The 23,715-nt window shown below is 47.3% G+C and overlaps 1 protein-coding gene across 2 annotated transcripts in view; it reads right to left on the bottom strand.

Annotated features, from left to right (window-relative positions):
- LOC101744064 (inactive dipeptidyl peptidase 10) overlaps positions 1–23,715 on the bottom strand; it is a 298,205-nt gene that overhangs the window by 235,006 nt on the left and 39,484 nt on the right. For both annotated transcript variants that reach the window (XM_038018151.2, XM_038018153.2), the window contains exon 2: positions 7,014–7,183. In XM_038018151.2, the coding sequence (XP_037874079.1) occupies positions 7,014–7,043 (30 nt within the window). In that variant the 5' untranslated portion in view covers positions 7,044–7,183. The remainder of the gene's footprint in view (positions 1–7,013; positions 7,184–23,715) is intronic.

The following is a 23,715-nucleotide window of genomic DNA, read 5'->3' as shown; positions in this document are numbered from 1 at the left end:
AAGAAGTCCTATGTTACTGCCATCAGTATTGCCATATGAATGACGCCCCAAAATGTTTCAACGACATGTAGATATTTATATGCGAATGTGCAACCATAATACACTTTGATAAATTGCCAGAATCCGTGAAGTTATAAGCGGTGTAAAAGGGAAATCATGTCAAAGAGTTACCGTGTATATCTGGAAATAGGTGTATATCTTTCCACAGAGTTTTATCTTCAGTCTTCGCGAATTTTACACAGATATTAAAAACCACTTTTAAAGGGCTATTCTATTTTTCTATTTCTCTGCTAATTCTATTCTCAACCGTTATTATTCTTATATAATTAATATGTGAAGCAAAAACTTTGTATCCCTTTTTACAAAAATTGCACGGACGGAGGAGTATGAAATTTTCTACACTTACCTATAGAGAATATAGAGTAGAAGTGCACAACGCTAATATTTTTTAAAATAATGCATTAAAGATACATTAAATCAATAAAGAAAACATCACAAACACTACATACCATGTATTTGACGCACACACGCATGCATACTATTTATTGTCAAACTTTTGTTCTTGACGTCTGTTGTCAAATTGAGAATTGATTAAATATTGTTTGTTTTTATTAATATTTTTTATAGTGTAGCCTTGGCGAAATTTGTGATTATCTAATATATAAAATTCTCGTGTCACAGTTTTCGTTGCCATACTCCTCCGAAACGGCTTGACCGATTTTGATGAAATTTTTTGTGCTTATCCGGTATCTATGAGAATCGGCGAACATCTATTTTTCATCCCCCTAAATGTTAGGGGTAGTCCACCCCTAAATTTTTTTTGTTTAATTTTTAGACATAAAAAATTTATTTTATTTTTTTATGATACAGCATACAAAAATACATACAACCCTAAATTTTGACCCCTCTACGATCAACCCTTATTTTTTATTTGCTAATTAAAAACTTTAAATTTTTTTGCGAGAATTTTGTTTTTATTTTGTCATGACGTAGAATAAAAAAATTCATATTACTCTGAAATTTTCACCCCTCTACGATCAACCCCTATTTTTTATTTGTATAAATATTATTTTTTATAATTCATCATCATCAGCCTGTATCTATCCACTACTGGATGTAGGCCTCTCCCATAGTCCGCCACAATGAACGATCCTCCGCCTTCCGCATCCAATCTCTCCCAGCATATCGCCGCAAGTCATCGGTCCAACGGGCATTGTTTATAATTATATAAACTTTAATTTTTTTGGCAAGATTTTCATTTTTATTTTGTCATGAATTCAAACAAAAAATCTGATGTTACTCTCAATTTTTCATCCCTCTATGATCAACCCCTATTTTTTATTTGTTAATTATAAACTTTAATTTTTTTGGCAAGTTTCTTATTTTGTTTTGTCATGACTAAAATAAAAAAAAAATATTGCTCTCAATTTTCACTCTTATACGATCAACCCCTATTTTTCCATCCCGATTAATATTTTTTCTATTCTATGCACAGATCCACAATAAGGTTGCAAGATGGCAATCAAATATTATAATTGTAGTACGATAAATTCTTATTCAGAGTTTATAATTTCAAGTTCCTTTAATTATGTTTTTTTTTAAATTGAATTTGATCTCCCGCCCTCGCCGGTCGACTACTGATCAACTATCAATCGATCAGCTAACCCCACCAGGTGTCACTACTCATCCAGCAAACATCACGTAGTAGGGATGAGGACGAAGCCGGTCTCCTGTCTTACTTACTCACTATACATCATAGATTATACACTTAATATATTTGAGAGCTATTATACAATACTATACATTTTTCAGCCATGTTTTTTTGGTTTTATTTGTGCATCAATAGTATGTTCAGTAGGTCTGAGAATCGGCTACTATCTATTTTTCATACCCCTAAGTGAAAAGGGTTGTCCACCCCAAACATTTATTTTTTATTTAAAGTTTTTGGAATTTTTTTTTTGTTTATTATGAGGTATTATGTGGTTAAATGAGGTTTTTTTTTCTACAGTAGAATTTCCCTAGAAATCCTATTTAGGGCAACACAACGTTTGCCGGGTCAGCTAGTAGAAGTATATAATACAATCATAATAGTGTACAAACTTACAACTCCAATTAATTATAGTCGAATTTCGACTACTGCGGGACCTCTAGTTATTCTTATTTTACAATTTATTACATTTTGAATATTTGAGATGAGACCCTAAAAATAGTTTTAATTATATTCTATCAACTGTTCTATGAATTCTATACAGAAATTTTCGGTAAAGATTAATGCACATAACCCTATTATTGACGGCACACATTTTACCACAGATAGTTGCACAAGAGAGCTCCACGTTATTGGGAAAGTCGCCGAACGAAAAGCAATTAGTACGTACATTTTATCGAGTCGCTTACGTGTACCACTTTAATTGGACACTAAATTTTAGTTTCTTGCTTAGCGATTTTGACATTGTGGCGGTAGCCATCACATAACACAAGATATTTGACAGATTCCTGAATCTCGCTTACGACATTTTCAAGATAAGCTTGCATATATAAAGTTCCGAACAACAACATCTGGACCGTCGGTCTACCGAGCAATATCACCCGCTCGGTTGAAGATCTTCCCTTTGTCGTATATCTTCCCAAAGCATTAACTAATGGTAGGACGTATTCCAAGCGGTACAGTCGTAATCAAAACAACTATTGTCGTTTTAGTCTCTACTGTATTTTCTGTGAGGTTGGCATAAATCTAGAACCTTCCATGCAACAACTATCGGCTCTACACAACCATTTCGAATTACACGTCAAGTCATACAAAAGTATTTTGAAAACAAAGAATCACCAATAACTCGGTATGCACTCTCCGGGCTTGTTTAGTACGATTTAATAAACTATCAACTCAAAATCAACACATATGAATCGGATGAAAATGGATTACTATTAGAACGCGGTAAGGTCGGAGCGAGCCTGGAGGTACCTCTGCGCGGTTAGGTCTTCGATCCAAAAGCGTCATTAAATTTATGGAGGGTAGAAGTTAGGAGGAATATTTCAATGTATTATAAGGCATTTTTTTTTCTTAGATGGATAGACGAGCTCACAGCCCACCTGGTGTTAAGTGGTTACTGGAGTCCATAGACATCCACAACGTAAATGCGCCACCCACCTCGAGATATAAGTTCTAAGGTCTCAGTATAGTTACAACGGCTACCCCACCCTTCGAACCGAAACGCATGATGAAATAAGTATTGCCCTTGTACTCTGTATCCTTATTGTTGTGTTTTTTCTAACAGCTGTGTGTACAAAATATATTAAATAAAATAAATAAATAAATACAATTAGAATAAACAAGCCTAGCAACTAGTCATTGAGAGTCTAAACAAACCAAGAAGACAAAATAAGCACTTGTACTTAAACTACCCACAATTTAGGGTCAATGCGTTAACCATGTATTCGTTGCCAAAATTTCATTATCAACACTTCGTAAATTTCTAGTTGGCAGCAGTTCAGTTTAGGGCTTACTGTAGTTTATCGAGTCAGAGGATCTTACATGATATCTGTTCTAAATCTGTTCGACCTATAAAAAGGAAATTGTGAGTAGCATACCAATATTATTTATTTACTTCATAGGAGAACCGACATCAAAACTATACGTAAATATGTTCGATAAGCCCGAACCAACTTAGGCGTCTTCGGACATGGATATTGATAGCAGTACGCGCTGTCACTGTCATTGTTAATGTCACTTGAGTTTCAGAGGTAAAATAATATTGCCACTTTGTGATTCGTAATTTAATTATGGAGGATAGAAGTAAGCCGCACCATTTTGTGTAGGAGTCAATTTGAAATAGTGTCCACCTGAAAACAGCAAGTTATTGTTGGAAGACTCACCGAAATATCGCTAGTGTAGGAAGTGGAAACAATATGAATATAGCAGTTTTAAACGGAGTGAAAAGTGTTGGATTGAAAGATTTAATATTTTTCGTGAGTTGCGTAATAAAAAAAATATGTAGTATTTAAAATCTCAACTATATTTATTTTTATTATTATTTACATACGAAGTGTATACTTCTTAATTTAATATCCTACTCTAATAGTATATGGCACTGTTATTAAAATACTTCCACTTGCTACTACGGCGCCACCTTTTTTGGATCCCTTTCAGCAGACGCATTACTGGTGGTAGGACCTCTTGTGAGTCCGCGCGGGTAGGTACCACCGCCTTGCCTATTTCTGGCGTGAAGCAGTAATGCGTTTCGGTTTGAAGGGTAGGGCAGCCGTTGTAAGCATACTGAGACCTTTAGAACTTTAGAACTTATATCTCAAGGTGGGTGGCGCATTTACGTTGTAGATGTCTATGGGCTCCAGTAACCACTTAACACCAGGTGGGCTGTGAGCTCGTCTACCCATCTAAGAAAAAAATGCTTTATAATATATTGAAATATTCCTCCTTAATTCTACCCTCCATAAATTTAATGACGCTTTTGGATCGAAGACCTAACCGCGCAGAGGTACCTCCAAACTCGCTCCGACCTTACCGCGTTCTAATAGTAATCCATTTCCATCCGATTCATATGTGTTGATTTTGTGTTGATAGTTTATTAAATCTTACTAAACAAGCCCGGAGAGTGCATACCGAGAATTATTTACGTGATTAACCATGGACAACGACCCGGCCTGTAATAAAAGCCCACACTGCTCACCGTCAAATAGGTAATATTCAATACTGTAAACAGTTACAAAGTTTTAGGTTGTTCTCGCATTGCATCCGTGATTAACGTTCAGTGGGTCAAGAAATGAGCATCGATTCTTTTATTTAATTCACTAAATTCATGGTTAAGTCAAATTCCAAAAAATATTTCTTCGTGAATGCCGCCACCCACTTTGAGACACTAAGTCATTGTTTTTATTGTACATACAACAGTTACCCCACTCTTCAAATGACAACACGAGACTGATTCACGACAGAAAAAGGCAAGATGGTGGTAAATGAATCTTATGAGCACAGGCAAGCCCTACTCAATTTCTCATCGGATCTTCTCAGTGAGTCACGATTCCGATCTGGTAGTAGATTCAGCGAAGCCCGGTTCTTGCTAGGATCAGTGTTAGCAAATTCTCTTAGGTTGGGCCCGTGATCTCACATACTCACCCGGACGTAGTTGGAATAGACCCCAGCTACCAACTAATAGGTAGGAAAAAAGCACTGGCACACTAATATTGATAGTTGCGCATTTTCTTTTATAAAATTGTATATGTCTTATACGAACGGCGGCATAGTCGCATCGCCCGATATTAGCCCATCAGAAGTTTCATCTTTAAAGCACTTCGACTTGAAAATTCTAGAACAACTTGAGGGCTTTTAAGAAAAAGATACGGGTCGACACCCGGATTATAAGTCTTTGTCAATAATAAATGTGCGATCGAATATACTGAACCGTATTCATCTTCTATCTTTCAGCTTATAAACTGCTGGACGACATAAGCCTTTTTTTCGGGCCTGGGACCGAACCACCTACGAGGTCTCCGCACCTAGGGGGCGCGCGGGGTATGTGGGACTTGACGATCTGCAGATGTTGTGAACAGACCGCGGGCCCAAGGATGTTTAGGGCCCTACCGCACTAAATGACTCCCCTGCACTCTTATACCCGACGTCCGATCTCCATCCGGGGTCAGAGTAGGATTGTTCCCGCGGTCAGCACTACAACCAGACTCGCGGCGCCACCGTGGACGACATAAGCCTACCCCAAGCCTCGCTACAATGGCCGGTTGCTACGCTGCTTGCATCCAGGGGATCTCCGTGAACCTCAAAAACAAACGAAGCTGCTGGGGACTGGGAGCCGGTTTTAATTTGTGTCAGCCATGTTGGGAGGCAGAGTTTGCCTTAATCGCCATGCTTGGCATGCGTGTTGGCGATCGCAGTGTGCCCTTACGACACACAACTATATTCAGTCACTTCATAATGTTCCAGTTTAAAATGGGCTTAGAAAAATGCAGTTCAAGTGTGTGTTAATAATCACGTCGATACTCACACATACACACACATACATAATAATGTTAATGTTATTTTAAAAAAATCAACGTAGTACAATAAAGCTTTAACAGGTATAAATGGGACCATAATTTTAAAACATACGATTTGATTTACGGCCATAACTCTACCGAATGTCATATACAGCTTATCAAAACACATCAAGTATCGATGTAATTGGTAATTGCCTCGAGCCTCGAGAAAGGAGGTTTCAAATATTGAGAGTCTATAATGTTCTAATTTTGAATTGATGACAAATTAAAAAAGTATTCGTTTAATAAACCTTGATGAGGATAGCTAGTTATGATATTATAACTGGAAATGGAAAACTGTGACGCAAATTCTATCTGTACTTTTTATAGTCTTATTTGATTTATTTTTGAAGTTCTACTTCTTTAGGCGCGTTATGAAAAATTGATGAGAGTGAAATTTTACGATGCGCGCGCACCGTGACACAAAATTAACAGAATGAAGTTGCCCACTAAATCGGTCATTACAATACGACCGACGTAACTTGGCGAGTCTGAATATAGCCGCGGGTGAACTTTCCGAACCGTACCGAGAATTACCGAATTTATACGATGTCAAGAAAAGGGATGTCCAATATGCGTGTTTAATCGATTTCTTTTCAAATTGATTAAAATATAAATAAATAAATAAATTTAATAAAAATAAAGTATAACTTCTTACGCGCGTACATAAGTACACGCACCTTTTTTTTTTGTTTTAGGTTTTTTAAATTATTAAACCCAGTCAAGCATAACGCTCAAACTTGGGTAATGCTATTTCTGAACAGTCTAAAGAAGTAATAGGAATATAATTAAGTAATTATATATTCATTTTATTTATAACTCCGAGAAATAAATTTCAATTCGTTCTTTTTACTGCACGAACATTAAAGTCAATGAACAAAAATGAATATTGAACGAACTTATTTACCGTAACACCTATGATATGTCAATTTCGGAATTTTCTATACAAAATCAAAAGTGTATGGAAATACCTCGTCATCAAAAGCGTCGGGATCGGCCATCGTAACGGTTTTCTTCGGGGGAATTTTGTATGCAAGTCACCGTCACACGCGCACGTGTCTATAGCGAACAGTCAGTTCCAGTCGTCACATAGATTGGTGGCACGGGCCACTCATCTTGGCACTTCTTTTAATTTTCAAATCTGAAACAAACAAAAAAGAATATTTCAATCGAGTGAAATAATAAATAATAAATAAATATTTACTAACAGTCACGCCACGTTAACTGGTCCCGCGATAAGTTTGTAAAGAACTTGTGTTACAGGTACCAGATAACGGAAATAAATATAAGATTTTTGTTATACACATACACATGTTTAATATACATCCATAATCCTGGAAAAGACATTTATATTTATCATACAAATATCTTCCCTTGGCGGGATTCGAACCCGCGACCCCTTTGTGTAGTGACCATGTCACTTACCTTTCTTCTTTTTTTTCCTACCTAAGCTGGTAGCCTAGAGAGGCTATTCTAGCGTAACCCTAACTAGTAGTTGAGCTCACGGGGCTCAAACCTGACGACGTTGCTAACACGAACCCTAGCAAGAGCCGTGCTTCGCAGAATCTACCACCGGATCGGAAACGCGACCCACTGAGAAGCTCCGGCGAGAAACTCAGTGTGCTGTGTCTGAGAGTTAATTTACTCGTCGAGCCCTTCGTCGCAAGCGACGGGTTCGACCAGAAGTCACTTACCACTACACCAGACGGCCGTTCGTTGAAAGGGTATTAAATAACAAAATTGAGACGACGTCAGTAAAATTCATTTAACTTAGGACACTTTTAAAATGGAGAACGCTCAACGCCTGTCTGCCACCTGTCTGCAACGCATAATGCGCTACTTTGGCCACGTTGCCCGCAGAGGTGTAGACAACTTGGAACGTCTGATGGTCACTGGGAAAGTAGAAGGAAAACGTCCTAGAGGCCGGAGCCCCAAACGTTGGTCCGACCAGATCTCCGAGCAAACCAGCGGACCACTTAGCGCTGCACTACACCAGGCAACTGACCGGAACCGATGGAGGCTGACAGTAGACAAGCTAAAACGGAGTCACGATCCTCAGCAATGAGGGAGCGATGGAGAAGAAGAAGAAGGACACTTTTAATACACGTCGTGACAAAGTTCAATGTCGTCTTGCGCTCGTATGAAAGGTGAATTATGGGTTGAATTAGACACCAAACTAGTTACTTACATTTGAAAACATTGTGGCGAAATTTAATACAAACTAAGACCCTGTAAACTCCTCCCTGGTGCTAAGCAATGTATTTTATTTCATTATTTACATTAAAAATTACTTTTCGTTTTATTGAAGGTGAATTTAAAAATAACTTTTCTAATGCTTAATGCGTTGTAAATGCTATGTAGATGACTAATCACTTAAAACCCGACCCATAAGATCGTCCACTAATTTACTCGTGGTAGGACCTCTTGTGAGTCCGCGCGGGTAGGTACTACCGCCCAGCCTATTTCTGCCGTAAAGCAGTAATGCAATAAAGCAGTAATTACACAAATTATAAATTTTCGGGTTTGATTTTTATTACACGATGTTATTCCTTCACCGTGGAAGTCAATCGTAAGCATTTGTTAAGTACGTATTTCGTTAGAAAAATTGGGACTCGCTTGAGATTCGAACACCGGTGCATCGCTCAAAACTAATGCACCGGACGAGGCCTCCTCCTTTACGCCACGACGACTTTAGTGTTTGTCAGCCAGACTCAAGTGGTTACCGGAGCCCATAGTCAACTACAACGTAAATGCCGCCACCCACCTTGAGGCTTGAGTTCTAAGGCATAGTTACAACGGCTGCCTCACTTTTCAAGCCCAGTATTACTTCACGGCAGAAATAGGGGGGGTGGTGGTATCTACCCGTACGGACTCCGAAGAGGTCCTACCACCAGCAAGATGCAAGATGTGTTAATTAATGTATTATATCTGATCTAATTCTCTCTGTAAACGATGTGAAGAAACTCCTCTTAGAATAAGAACTCTGAAATTCATAATCACATCAAAAAATGGAAAATTATTTTTCTGAAGCTGCTTTCAAAAGATTAATAATATGTGATAAAAATACCAGTAGTGCTACTTAGGTGCACTATTATCACGGTCGCACACAAAAAATATTAAAATAGCCCCCAATAGTTTGTGCAACAGAACATATTTTAAATTGCATTAATTTACGTACGTTTTGTATTCCTTCGAGGTCAATGACTTATCTCTAATATATTAGGATATTAATCAATTTTATACGCAGAAGTGTCGATGCTCAAACTTTGAAGATATTTTCAAGATCGTATTTTCACTCCACGTTTCCTACGCTGTACATGTATAACTTTCAGAGATACACGTACTCAACAAATGTTCACGATTGATTTCCACGGTGAAGGAATAACATCGTGTAATAAAAATGAAAACCGCAAAATTATAATTTGCGAAATTACTGGTGGTAGGACCTCTTGTGAGGCCGCGCGGGTGGGTACCAACACCCTGCCTATTTCTGCCGTGAAGCAGTAATGCGTTTCGGTTTGAAGGGTGGAACAGCCGTTGTAACTATACTTCAGATCTTAGAACTTATATCTCAAGGTGGGTGGCGCATTTACGTTGTGGATATATATGGGCTCCAGTAACCACTTAACACCAGGTGGGCTGTGAGCTCGTCCACCCATCTAAGCAATAAAAAAAAAAGATTAAAAAAAACACCATTTTGTTATACAACCATCCTCAAACATGAAGTTAGTTCAAAATATTTAACACAATAACCGGACTAATTAGTGAGGAACATAAATCTCTCTGGTCTCAAGCCTTTGCGGGTTTCTTTAAATCTTTTTTAATTAAATTTCTCAAGTCTTAATCCGTTGCCAGGCGGCTTTAAATTAATTTCATAACGCAACGCAACGCTACGTTTTTATTAGGTCAACAATGCAAAGACTTTTTTTATTGCCCTTGTGGGCAGACGAGCATACGGCCCACCTGATGGTGAGTGGTTGCCGTCGCCCATCTACCGCAGCAATGCCAAGAGCAGAGCCAAGCCGCTGCCTACCGTTTTTTGTAGTAATAAATTTAATGGTACATCAAATTACAAAATTAAATATTCAATTGAAAATCAAACAGGGAAAATAAAATACTGACACAAAAGATAATCTATACATTAATACTCTTCTTCTTTTTCTCCACCTTATCCCACTAGGTGGAATCGCCACAGCTATTTTTTCTCTTCCATTCTCTTCTATCAGCCGTCATCTAAACACTCACTCCTCATATCGTCATTCACACACTCCATCCATGCCTTCTTCGGCCGACCTCTTCCCCCTCTACCTTGCACTACCATTTCCATACATCTCCTAGTCACGTGCATCTTCTCTCTACGCATCACATGTCCATACCACGCTAATCCAAATCTATAAATTTATACGTGAAGCAAAAATTTTGTACCCCTTTTTACGGAAATTGCGCGGACGGAGGAGTATGAAATTCCCCACACTTATAAGAGAATATAGAGAAGGAATGCAAAATACCATTTAATTATGCTTAAAAAATACATTAAATCAATTAAAATAAACATTACACACACTACTATGTATTTAACACACACTCTTATATATCCTCTTTAGCTTATTGTTGAAGTCTGTGATCAAATTGAGAATAGATTAATATTGTTTGTTTTTAATATTATTTATCTACTATGTAGCCTTGGCAAAACCTATGATTATAGAAGTACACTAGTCTTTGACAGTAAAATCATAATAATGTTCAAACTTATAATTTAAATCCATAATGATAGTTGAATTTCGACCACTGGGAGGCCATTAGTTAATAATAATAATGTTGCCTAACTAGACAAATCCTGGATTGAGGTACCAATAACTCAATGTATAACAAGAGTATTAATTCTCGGTGGTACTAAGCTTTCCGTCCGCATCGACTTCACTTAATATAGCTTAGCCACAAACCCTTTCTCACCGATGCGATTGACGCTACCCTACTTTTTTTCCAAGGCTCATATTGTTTCTAAGCCCATTTTCGTTACAATCGGTTCAGTGGTTTGGGCGGAAAACAGACAGACAGAATTAATTACGTATTTATAATGTTCCAATGGATTTGGAAATAATGAGTAAAAGAATATAAAAAAAAAACATTTGAGTGCTGGTTTTTAGGATATTTCATATGGCTTGTGCTATAAAGAACTTAGACCGGGCAATATTGATAAATTGTGTTAATGTTGATATAGGCAATAAATAGCTGGGTAAGATTAAAAATCATCGAACTGTTGTGTCATAAAATACAACAAGCATAGAGTGTAAGATGACATTAGAGAGTGCCATCGGTCCCAGGACTTATGATGTTCACCCTGCCATACTCTTCAGATATCAAATAAGCCCCTAGAGCAAGCAGTCGATTTGATACTTCATTACGGTTCTAGAAGTTGTTTCCCACTACATAGTTTGTCTAGTGAACAGTTGACGACAAGCTGTTAATATAATATTAACTTTGACAATTAGGTTTGCGACCGAATACTGTTTTCGGAAACCTGCTCTTGAGTCCGACGTGGCTGGAAACATTTGCTGGCGACCGATTATCTCCATGTAATCATGCTGAATAATTGGTTTAGCTACAGTTGAAATGTTCGTGACGTGACGCTAGGAGATCCTTCTAGAAAGGTATGATTTGATAAAATTATCATGGTCCACCATTACTTATTGTATTGTTACGCGTTCGGGCTTGGGATAAATACAAATTAAAACTGTATTAACACTTAGAACACTTAATGAACACTTTAAATTTCTCAATTCACTTCTTCCGCCTCGCTTCAGGTGATCCGTTCGCTGTTTCGCTTCGACTAGCTCCTATTACTAACTGCCTTCGCGTCATCTCTGCAACGCTTTTACAATCGATACGATATCTTTAGAATTATCGAGAACATTGTCAATAAGGAAAATATGTGTTTCCGCTATTTGATAATAGATGGCGTTGTACTTTTTGAGTGTTCTCGATTTTACTAGTTCTTATGATATTCGTTTCTGCTATTCGACGATAGATGGCGTTGCTCTTACCGGCATAACAATAGGTTAGTGGTGCTGGATAAACGATCTCATCTCATGTTCAACAGTTACAGAGCTCATTGGCACTGCCTTATTTTATGGGATTGAAGCCACAGCTGTAGTGGAACAACATCTGTCCTAAACAAGATAATACTACAGGCGTTAGTTTCTTGTGTTAGTGCTTTCCTACAATGATCAGATTAATACGCAACTGCGGCTGCCTCTAATTACTGCAACCCCGGAGTAAGATCTAGACTGCGTGTCTAATTCTGTTAGATTAAGATTTAACACCGTACTTTTTTTATTGCCCTTGTAGGCAGACGAGCATACATCATGGTGAGTGGTTACCGTCGCCCGTGGACTTCAGCAATGCAAGGGACAGAGCCGAGCCGCTGCTTTTACTACCGCTTATGTGCTCGTCCGTAGAAGTCTAAAAGAAATGGTTATTCAACGGAGAGGACAGTTGTTAGACCTATTGTAAAAATATCCGGTGATCATAAGCCCGTGCGAGTAAGTATGGCCATCTAGTCATGTTAGACGATTAAAAATTCGAATTTATAACTCCGGACAGGTGGCGACATTTCATCAATGATATTTTAGCAGATGGGCTATGAGCTCATATAAATAAATAAATACATAAAGAACATTCATGACAAAATTATAATAAGTTTTCAGGCTTTTGTTTAATGATAATAGTTTATCTCAAACAATGAAGGAACAACCAGCTCGTTGTTCTTGTAATAGAAGAAACTACCAGAAAATTGTCAGATCATTCATCTCCTTTCTTCACTGTTCGGTTTAGATAGAAATCAAGAAACTCCCGACTAAACAAATAAAAAACACAACACAGACTAAATTCATTAATAAATAGCTCATAATAATTCACAAAAGACGTTCTTAAATTAAATCGTCTAGAAACAAATGACTCGATTTGTTTTAGTACATTTTTAATAAGGTTATATGGTCTTATACGGATTGGTATAAATACTTTTGGTACTATTATAATAAATTCTATTTTTTTTTTATAATTATATCTTATTATCTTAATATCTTATCATATGTATGTATATCTATGTATCTATGTATCTATGTTTTTATTTTGGTAATGTATTTTTATTGCTTAGATGGGTGAACGAGCTCACAGTCCACCTGGTGTTAAGTGGTTACTGGAGCCCATAGACATCTACAACGTAAATGCGGCACCCACCTTCAGATATAAGATCTAAGGTCTCAAGTATAGTTAGAACGGCTGGCTGCCCAACCCTTCACACCAAAACGCATTACTGCTTCACGGCGGAAATAGACGGGGTGGTGGTACCTACCAGTGCGAACTCACAAGAGGTCCTACCACCAGTAACCATTAATAGTAATGTTATGTAATGCAATTATTACCTAGTGTTTATTTTCACTCATGTCTACTATAATTCATTAAATTATCACCACTAGTGGCCCCGCAGTAGTCGAAATTCGACTATAATTAATTGGAATTGTAAGTTTGTACACTATTATGATTGTATTTTGTACTTCCGTAATCACAAATTTCGCCAAGACTACACTACACTATAAATATATTAACAAAGACAAACAATATTTAATCTATTCTCAATTTGACCACAGACGTCAAGAACAAAAGTTTGACAATAAACAGTATGCATGCGTGTGTGCGTCAAATACATGGTATGTAGTGTGTGTAATGTTTTCTTTATTGATTTAATGTATCTTTTAGGCATTATTTAAAAAAAAAATAGCATTGTGCACTTATCTCTATATTCTCTATAAGTGTGGAAAATTTCATACTCCTCCGTCCGCGCAATTTTCGTAAAAAGGGATACAAAGTTTTTGCTTCACGTAATAATTATATAGATTATCACCATATACTATAAATTATCTTTATCTAAGCTACGCACTTCTTGAATCTTTCACTTCATCAACGAGGGTTAACTGGAAGAGAAGTTCGCCTTTGCACAATGTTTTTGTGCAATAAAGAATTTTCAATCAATCAATCAATTAAATATAATCTATTTATGGTTTGCACGAAATGATGCGTTGTCGAAATCGGTTGTATTATTAAATGTAGGGATTACACTCGACCAACGTAATGTACAGTAATCCGTAAATCCCAGCTAACAGTACAAGACAACTCTAAATATTCATTAGTACAACTCTATTACTGTGCCAACTGGAACCACATGTGATAAAGTAAAACTATACACAGGGTTGTCAATTTCATAGATAGAACTCTTTGTTTTTTAACGCTGGGCAATCCTTTTACTGATACCCGGTCGAAAGGGGTAACAGATCTGGTTATGGCGGACTCCGGCGCCTCTAGAGAAAAAGAAAGACCAATGTCCTTCCTTGGAACTCCTCTTCTTCCAATTCCTACCGGGAGACTAAGCCTTGAGAAAGGCGCGCGAGGCGCTGTGCGGCGTCAACCCGGAGGACCCGCCCCGCAAAACCGACTACCGACTAAACCCCATCGAGCTCCACCACTCCAACCCCACGAACCCTACGGTACCGAACAGTACGCGCCGAAGAATAGACAGAACCCTAATTGAGTTTTGTTTATTTCCGTTTGCTTTTAAGTCCCGTCTTCACAACTTTAGGCTTTTGGCGACAATTTAGTGCGCGTTCTTTAGTATTTTGATTAAATTCTTTACGGGCTCCGAGACATTGTTACTGTCGCTAAACATTTTATTGCTCAATACTTTTGTCTACAACGATCCTGTTGACGTGAAATACTCTGAGTTGTTCGAAACTACAATGTAATAATGTCACGAATGAGAATTTTATTAAGAGATAGTCTTTATTTTATAGAACAGAATTGAGAATTAAGAGAATTTTTGTACTGTGTACTATGTTACTAGTGTTAGGCATTCTTGTGAGATCGCACAAGTACCGACACCCTGCCTATTCCTGCCGTGAAACAGTTCTGGTTTGAAGGGTGAGGCAGTCATTGTGCTGTAAAAACTGAGACTTAGAACTTATGTCTCAAGGTGGGTGGTGGCATTTACATTGTATATGTCTATGGGCTTCCGTGATCACTTAAAACCCGACCCATAAGATCGTCCACCAATTTACTCGTGGTAGGGCCTCTTGTGAGTCCGCGCGGGTAGGTACCACCGCCCGGCCTATTTCTGCCGTAAAGCAGTAATGCGTTTCGGCTCGAACGGTGGGGCAGCCGTTGTAACTATACTGAGATCTTAGTACTTATATTTCAAGGTGGGTGGCGCATTTATGTTGTAGATGTCCATGGGCTCCAGTAACCACTTAACACCGGGTGCGCTGTGAGCTCGTCCACCCATTTAAGCAATAAAAAAAAGTACTATAAAAAGTGTATCCAACATTATTTGGTAGAAAATGTTAATTTTCAAATTGGCACTAAGGTTTTAGGAATTTTTCAAATTTTAAAGGGTCTTGGGCTGAAAAGTAAGATGCCCAATACACTCGTGTCAAAAGATGCAACTGCGCCAGAATGCAATTCCCGCGGGTAGGTAATTTTTTTTATTGTATTTAAACAAGCGAATGCATTGGCTGTCCGGTTTACTTTTTTTTTTTTTGGTCAGGAGGAAATCGCCGGACTTCCGCCCTTTGCTGGGGATACTGGGCGAGGTATGTCAGAGTCGAACTGACTAAAACCTCCTGTCGCTCAACAACCAACGTCCAAACCTCGCATGAGACAGAACTCATGACAAGGCAAAGGGGGAAAGTGAAGCGTTAAGTGCGGAGCACATCTCTCCCATCACCCTCCCCCTCGGGACGCCGGACCGGCGGTTGTCGGCGCCACGACCACCAGCCCTCTCGGTCGGCAGACTGTCCGAAGCCCGCCTAGATGGCGCCGGTTAGAGTGGGTTACCCTACGGAATACCCCGCTGGGCCAGAACCAGCGTAGGTCGAGGATAGCCGGCTTCCCATCACCCGGATGCTCTTGCGTAAAACGCGTGCAGAGCAGCATGCACGTCATCTTCTTAGGCCCCCTCGCCGGTCCCCAGACTGACATGTGAGGGGGACCCGAAACACTTAGAGGGCCAGGGCTTGGGCGAAATCCACCTCTCTGGCCCCCGCTCGACGGCGGCGGGATTGTGCATCTCTAACGCGCCCTGCCGCCTCCTTCTGCGAGATGGTGCACTCGCAGAAGTCGAGCATCGCCTTCCACGACTCGTCGTCGCCGAGCATCGATGCCACAACACTCGGCAACGACAAGTCGGTTCCTACTTTTGCGACGAGGACACGGCGCCACCCCTCCCATGCGGGGCAGGCGACGAGCGTATGCTCTGCCGTGTCCAAGTCGCAACCACAATGGTGGCACTCTGCCGTCGGCTCGGCTGTGATCCAGTGCAGGAACTCACCGAAGCAACCATGCCCAGTGAGCACCTACGTGAGCCGGAAAGTGAGGCGTCTTCTGTCACGATTTACCCAATCCACAAGGACCGGGCGAATCGCCTCGACGGTCCTACGACCAGCCGAAGAATCAGCCAGCCGTCTGGACCATGACTCCAGCACGGACCGCCGAGATTGGGCCCTCCGCGCTGTGACCACACTGGGGCTGGCCTGTCCGGTAACATAAATATTACTGGCCATCTCGAAGATATCTTAAGACTTAGCCTGTTCATGTCTATGGACTCCGATGACCACCTTTTTTTTTTTTTTTTTTTTCGGGTAGAGGGCCGAACCTCCTACGAGGTCCCCGCGCAAAAGGGGCGCGCGGGGTATGTGAGACTCAACGATCTGCATGGTGTTGTGAGCAGACCGCGGGCCCAAGGATTTTAGAGCCCACCCACTAAACGACTCCTCTGCACTCTTACACCCGACGTCCGATCCCCTCCGAGGTCAAAACCCGGATGAGGTAGGGGGGCTACCGCGGTCAACACTACAACCAGACGGCGCGGCTCACCCCAAGGACGCCCAGCCGACGGAGCCTTCGAGGCGAATCGAAGGCTCTGAAACGTCGGCCGTCTCGGTACGGCAGCCCGTCGGGCCGCCCAGACGGTGCCGCTGGTGTCCCGGAATACCCCGCTGGATCAGAACCAGCCTGCCGGGTCGGGACGCGATACACCGTCGACCGGTCGCTCTAATCACTCCACGGCAGCGCGCTAGAGTGCTGGTAGCGCGCCGCGCGGCCTCACCCCCTCAGGTCGCCCCTTGACCTTCACCGGGGGGAGGCCGCCACCTACAGGGGCCGGGACGTACGGGCGTATTCCCGCCTCCGGCCCCCGGCTCGACGGCGACGGATCGGTGCGGAAAGGGAAGAGCTCTCCCTCTCTCGCTCCGCCGCCTCCTTCTGCGAGATGGTGGACTCGCAGAAGTCGAGCATCGCCTTCCAGGACGCGTCGCTGCCGAGCATCGTAGCCACGACGCGCGGCAGCGAGAGGTCCTCTCCTATGACCGCGACGAGGGCGGCGCGTTGCTCGTCGAATCCAGAGCAACGCGCCAATGTATGTTCCGCTGTGTCTTCCTCGTCGCGGTCCGCGCAGTGGTGGCACTGCGCCGTCGGTTCCCTTCCGGCTATCTTAAATAGGTACCGGCCAAAACACCCATGGCCGGTCAACATCTGCGTCAGCCGGAAGGTGAGGCATCCGCGGTCGCGGCCCACCCAGTCCGCGAGAACCGGGCGGACCGCCTCGACGGTTCGGAGGCCGGCCGACGGGTCCGCCAAGCGGCGAGACCACGCCTCCAGCACGGACCGCCGAGAGTGGAGCCTCCGCGCTCGAACTACACCTTCGCTGGGGCGCCCTTCCCCCCTAGAGCGGAGGTCGCTACGCCACCGGTAATCGGCAGCGAGCGCCTCCGCCTCCAGGTCCCAGGGTGGCGCCCCGGCGAGCAAGCACGCCGCCTCGAAGGAGACGGTGCGGTATCCTCGGATCGCCCTGACCGCGATCGCGCGCTGCGGACGTCGCAGCGCGGCGACGTTCTGGCGGGTCAGGGCGTGGCACCATACGGGCGCACCGTATAGTGCCATCGACCGCACCACCCCCATGTAGAGGCGGCGCGCCACCTGATCGGGACCCCCGACGTTTGGAAGCAGCCGGCTCAAAGAGCCGGCCGTCGCCATCAATCGAGGGCCCAACTTCGCAAAGTGAGCGCGGAAGTTCCACCGACCGTCCAGTTCGAGGCCGAGGTACCGAAGACCAGTCACCCCGACCCCGACGCGGACGCCTCCGATCACGAGGTGGGCACCCAGAGGCGGCGCTCGTCCCGGCCCGTGAAATAACAGGGCCTGGGTTTTGTCGAGCGCCACCTCGAGCCCCAACCGTCGGATCCTAGTGACGACGTGTGCCACGCCTGCGCACGCCAGACGGGCAGACTCCCGGTAGTCCCTCCCCGGAGCCACGACCAGAGTGTCGTCAGCGTAGCAAATGACGCTCAGTCCGGGGAGGGGACCCCGTATGACGCCCCGCAGGACCCAGTCGTAGCCGATGTTCCACAGCAGGGGGCCCAGGACGGACCCCTGCGGAACACCGCGCTCGACGGGGAAGCGGTACATCGCCCCACCGTGTCCGATGCACTGGATCGACCTGCCCTCGAGGTAGGAGCCGATCAGTCGGCGGAGGTATGCGGGGACGCCGTGATACTCCAGCGCCCCCGCGATCACCGACCAGGGCAGGGTGTTGAAGGCGTTCCTTACATCTAAGGATAACGCCAACGCCACCCCGCCCCGGGATACGGCTTCGTCGGAGAGGGCCCTCACGCGCAGAATCGCGTCGATCGTAGAGCGGCCCTCCCTGAAGCCGTATTGCTCCGCCGAAAGATCGGGACCCGTCTCGGTCAGGTGCCGGACGATGCGGGCCGCGACGATTCTCTCGAGCATCTTGCCCGCTTCGTCCAGCAACACGATGGGGCGATAGCCCGCGGGTGAGTCCGCGGGGCGCCCGTCCTTCCGCAGAAGGACCAGTCTGCCCGTCTTCCATTTCGACGGGAACCGTCCCGACTCGAGGCACGCTTCGAAAAGCCCCCCGAGCCGGTCCCCTAGGGCCTCGAAGGCCAAGCTCCAGACCCGGCCGTGAACGCCGTCAGGGCCGGGGGCCGCGTCCTTCGCTCTCATTCTGGACACGGCCGCATGGATCTCCGCCCCCGTGATAGGGGGAGGGGGCTCCTCGGCAGCGGGAACGCTGGGGCGACGCGGAGGCGTGCCCCACGTGGCGTCCATCTGGGGGGGCTCAAAGTCCCCCCCCGCTGCCGGCGGGAAAAGCGCAGAAACTATTTCCCGCAGCTGCCGAGGCTGGAGCCGCTCGGTCACCGGGAGCGCCCACGGCTGCAGTTTCCTGCGAACCATCTTGTATGGGCGCCCCCAGGGATCTTCGTCGAGCGACTCCAGGAGAGTCTTCATGCTCTGCTTCTTGGCCTCGCCGATGGCCAGCTGCAGCGCCGTCTGCTTTTGACGACAGTCAGCGTGCAGCTGGGCCGCCGTCTCCGCGAACGCAGCGTCGCGACGACGGCGGCGGCGGTGGCGTGCGCTCCGACGGCGCGCCCTCACGCACTCCTCGCGGAGTCTTGCGATCTCGGGCGACCACCAGAACGCACCCCCACGTGGTGCTCGGGGGCCGACCCGGGGCATGGCGGCATCACAGATGTTTGCCATGGTGCCCCGGAACCAGTCGACCTCCGCATCCACGTCCGCGAGCCGCGCGGGTTTTGGCGCCCACGCAGCAACAGCGGCCGCCTCCATCAGCAACTCCTTGTTCATTCGTTTCAAGGCCCACCTGGGGAACGAACGGGGCGCACCTTGCGGGAGCTCCTCCTCACCGCGGGCGCCCGCGGCTGACGACGACGACAAGGAGGAGGCGGAGAGCTCGAATCGGACGTATCTGTGGTCCGAGAGCGTCTCCGCCCCCTCAAGTACGCGCCAGCCGCGGGTGCGGCGCACGGCGGACGGGGACGCGAACGTCACGTCCACGTGAGATTCCCCGTTCCACCGCACGCAAGTCGCGACCGTGCCTCTGTTTAGGAGACAGAGGCCGGTCGCGATCGCCCACTCCGAAAGGGCCTCGCCTCGCGCATCCGTGCGGGGGGAACCCCAAGCCGTGCACTTGGCATTGAAGTCCCCCGCGACGATGACAGGGCGGGACCCGAGGCGGTGTAAAAGCGCCTCGAGCCCGCCCAGAAACCGCTCGAACTCGGCGAGGCTCCTGTTCGGAGAAAAGTACGCCCCGATCACGACGGTCCCGTCGATCCTAGCCGCGACGTACCCGGGTCCCCTGGCCACCATATCCAAGGGGGGTAACGCCGCGGACTGTCTTAGTGCTATGGCCACGGAGCCGTCGACGTCCCCCATCCAGCAGTCCTGGTCGGTGGGGACGAAGTACGGCTCCGCGGCGACAGCGACGTCGATTGACCACTCCGCCATGGTGTGGACGAGGAGATCCTGTGCCCTGGCGGAGTGGTTCAAATTGCACTGGAGGAAGCGGTGGACGCAACCCATTACGGGGCTACGTCCATCGCTCCCTCGTCTGTCCCGCCCTGCGGCTCGTCTGGTGCCGCGGCGGGAACTGACTCGCCGGCTGCCCTTATTGCAGCCGGCCTCTCCTTCTTTTTATTTTTCTTGCCGCCCCTCCTCGTTTTGGTAGAGGAGGGGGCGGACTTACACGCCGGGCCCCCGGCCCGGTGGTCGGCCTTCCTTTTAGCCGCGTCGCACAAGACGCAGTGCGGCGCGGCTGTGGTGCAGGAGGCTGCCTTGTGCCCCGGTTGGCCGCAGCGGAAACACAGATCGCTGCGGTCCACGGTCGAGGGGCACTTGGCGAGGCCGTGGCCGGTGCCGAAGCACCGAAGACAACGCCACGGCCTGCTCTCCTGCAGTTGCACGTGGGCCACTACCCAGCCCACGCGCAGCCATCCAGGGCTGTCCGAAGGCCGACCCTGCGGAGGGGTGGCCAGGAGGTTCGCCGTTACTACCGGGCAACGCGCCCACGCCGTCCGGGTTCCGGAGTACGTCGCCCGGAGCTCCCCGACTTTGACGTCGGCGAGGGCGCAGTTGCCCTGCGACGCGATGGCCGCGGCGACCTCCTCTTTCGTGGCGCACTCGTCGAGGCCCGTGATTTTTACTTCCCCCATCTTCACGGGCCGCGCGATGCGCACCACCTCGGGGTCCGGCAGGATCTCCCTCAGCCGGGCCGCCAATTTTTCGGCCGCGGCGTTTGTGTTGGGGCCGGGGCACTCTATAAGACGAGCCCCGTTGGCCGTCTGCCGGACCTTGATGCCCCCCTCCACGCCGAGGGCGTCCACATTCACGCCGCCACGCGCCTGGGTCATCACCTCGTGGTAGGTGATGCCCTTTTCTTTGCCGGCCGGCAGCAGCTCCACTACCACTGCAGCCGACCGCGGGGCGCGCGGCCTCCTTCTACCAGTTCGGCCCCTCGGCTCCGCTCGACCCTCTTGGCGGGGAGCGGCGGCCGCAGGGGTGGGCTTGGGGCGTGGCGCAGGAGGCGCTGCCACCTTTTTGGGCCCACGCCGCACTACCGTCGTCCAGGCCTCATCCATGTTGGCCGGGGCGGGGGGCAGTGGGCGGGGCTGGGGGGTCAGTGCCGGTTTGGCGGCGTTGACGCCTCCCTTCTTCTTTGTCCGGCTCCTGCCGGGCCCTGCTTTCGCAGGCTGGGGCGGGGCAGGAGCGGACGCCGGTTTTCTTGTAGGGGCCGTGGGTGCCGGCACCCCCGCAGCCGCAGGTGTAGGTCCAGCCGCAGCGGAAGTTCGCGCGGGTGTTGTTTTTATCTTCTGGCTGGGCTGCACCTTCCTGCGGGGCGCCGGCACAGGCGCACTGCTTTTCGCTTCATGGGCGAGGGGCGGTCTCGCGCGCTCCACGTTGGAGCTACGTGCCTCCTGTATTAGGAGCTGCCGCCTCAGCTCCTCGGCCTCATTGGCCTCTTCGGTCTCGAGCGGAGTAGGTACAGGGGCCGAGTTGCACTGCTTCTCGATTAGGTCGTTGACCAGTGTGCGCAACTCGGCCAAGTCCACCTTCATCTGCCCGTTCTCAGCGCGAAGATGACCGTTCTCCGCGCTGATTTGGGCCAGTCGGGCGTGCAGCAGGTCCACCGATTTGCGCAGACCTTCCGTCTCCCCATCCTTGGTGCGCTCCAACACCTCCACCATTACTTCCTCCATGGAGGAGGCGGCCGATTTTAGGGCCCGCACATAGTCGCCCTTTAGGCCTGCACTCGACTTCGTCGCCACCGTAGAAACAATTTTTTGGCTGATGCCATATCTACGGAGGGGGTCATAGGGACCCACCTCTGTCAGGGAGCGCTCCAGTCGCTCGACCTCTCCAACCGTTGCCAACCGTTTATGTGCCTCACGGCAGGCGGCCCTGGACTGCGCCGAGGAGGCAGCATCCAGTCCGCAAGATGCTCTTTTGTCAAAGCCGGTGGCGGGCGACGCCGCAGCAGTCGCCGGCCCTTCCGCCAACGCCAAGTACTTGGCGCTGGTAGGCTCTCCTTCCGAGGAGTCGGACGGAGGGACAGATGCCGGCTGACGAGCCGACTTCCTCTTCCGTCTAGTGCGCTGTCGAGCACTGTCCACGAACAGCGCTGGCGTCTCCCGCCCACTGGACGCGTCGCCCCTTGCGGAGCTCCGCGCCGAGTAGAGCGAGATCAGGCTCTCGCAGCGTTCGAGGCGCACGGTGGGGACTCTGTCCCTTACGCGACCCGTGCTGTCGCCCCCTTCGTCGTGGCAATGTTTGCCCCCCCCAGAAACGGTGGGGCAGCGTGCGGCCGATCGCTCGACCGCACGGAGGGATTCTCCCCCCGCGGAGCGGGAGGTACCCTCCTGGGGTAATAAATTTTGAACAGGTGCCATTTTTTCATGTTTCCTTTTTGATTAACCAGGGGTCGGTCCCCTGGGGTCTGGTTGGTACCCTCGGGACTGGACTCCCTCCAGCCATTCATCCCATCGCCGGGCACCAGAGCTTAGGATTGGGGCATTTTTTAAAGAGGTTTACGTCCTCGCGGCCCCGTGCCTCGCGGCAGCGGCCCCCGTCCCCCACGCGGTGAGGATTACGGGTTGGCCGGCGGCCCGCCAAGTGCAACGAGCAACACGACAGACCACCGCCCGACGCTCAAAAGAGCAACAACCACGACGCCACGCCGGTATACCGGTACCCCCCTCTGGAGGGCGTGCCCCTGTAGCCGAAGCCGGGGACATGGCGACCAGTGGCCGGAAGATGCATAAGCAACGCCGGCTCACTACTCCATCAAAAGGCAGACCAAAAGTGGCCCACCGTCACCCATGGGCTACGTCCGAAACGGGTCGGACGTGACCCGAAAAACAAAAAGGGGGAAGAAAGGGGACAAGAGAGGGAGCCCGAGCGTCTCCAGGAGGAACACCCTTCAGCGAGTGAAGGGCGTGGAGAGCCCGCAACTCCCCCTGCTGGTTTTGGTCCGCGATCCGCGATCCGATCTCTTTCGTTGCAAAGCCTAACTAGGCTACCCTACTCCTACACCTAGCCTACCTACCTAACACCTAGAAATCCTTGCAACGAAAAAGACCGGACGATACCCCTGGGAGTGGGACTGTTCCCAGAGGATCCCGTTATCCGCCACCTACGGACGCGCCCGGTGGAAGTCCAGCAAAACTCCCCCACAGACGGAGCCCCCGGCCACGCAGAGTGCGCGCCGGGGGGCCCGCCCAGGTCCCTCGGGCTCCGATGACCACCTAACTC

Source organism: Bombyx mori, chromosome 20 (assembly GCF_030269925.1).
Source record: "Bombyx mori chromosome 20, ASM3026992v2".
NCBI classification, from domain to species: Eukaryota; Metazoa; Arthropoda; class Insecta; order Lepidoptera; family Bombycidae; genus Bombyx; species Bombyx mori.
Note: the sequence above shows the minus strand (reverse complement) of the source record. Positions and strands in the feature narration are given on the sequence as shown.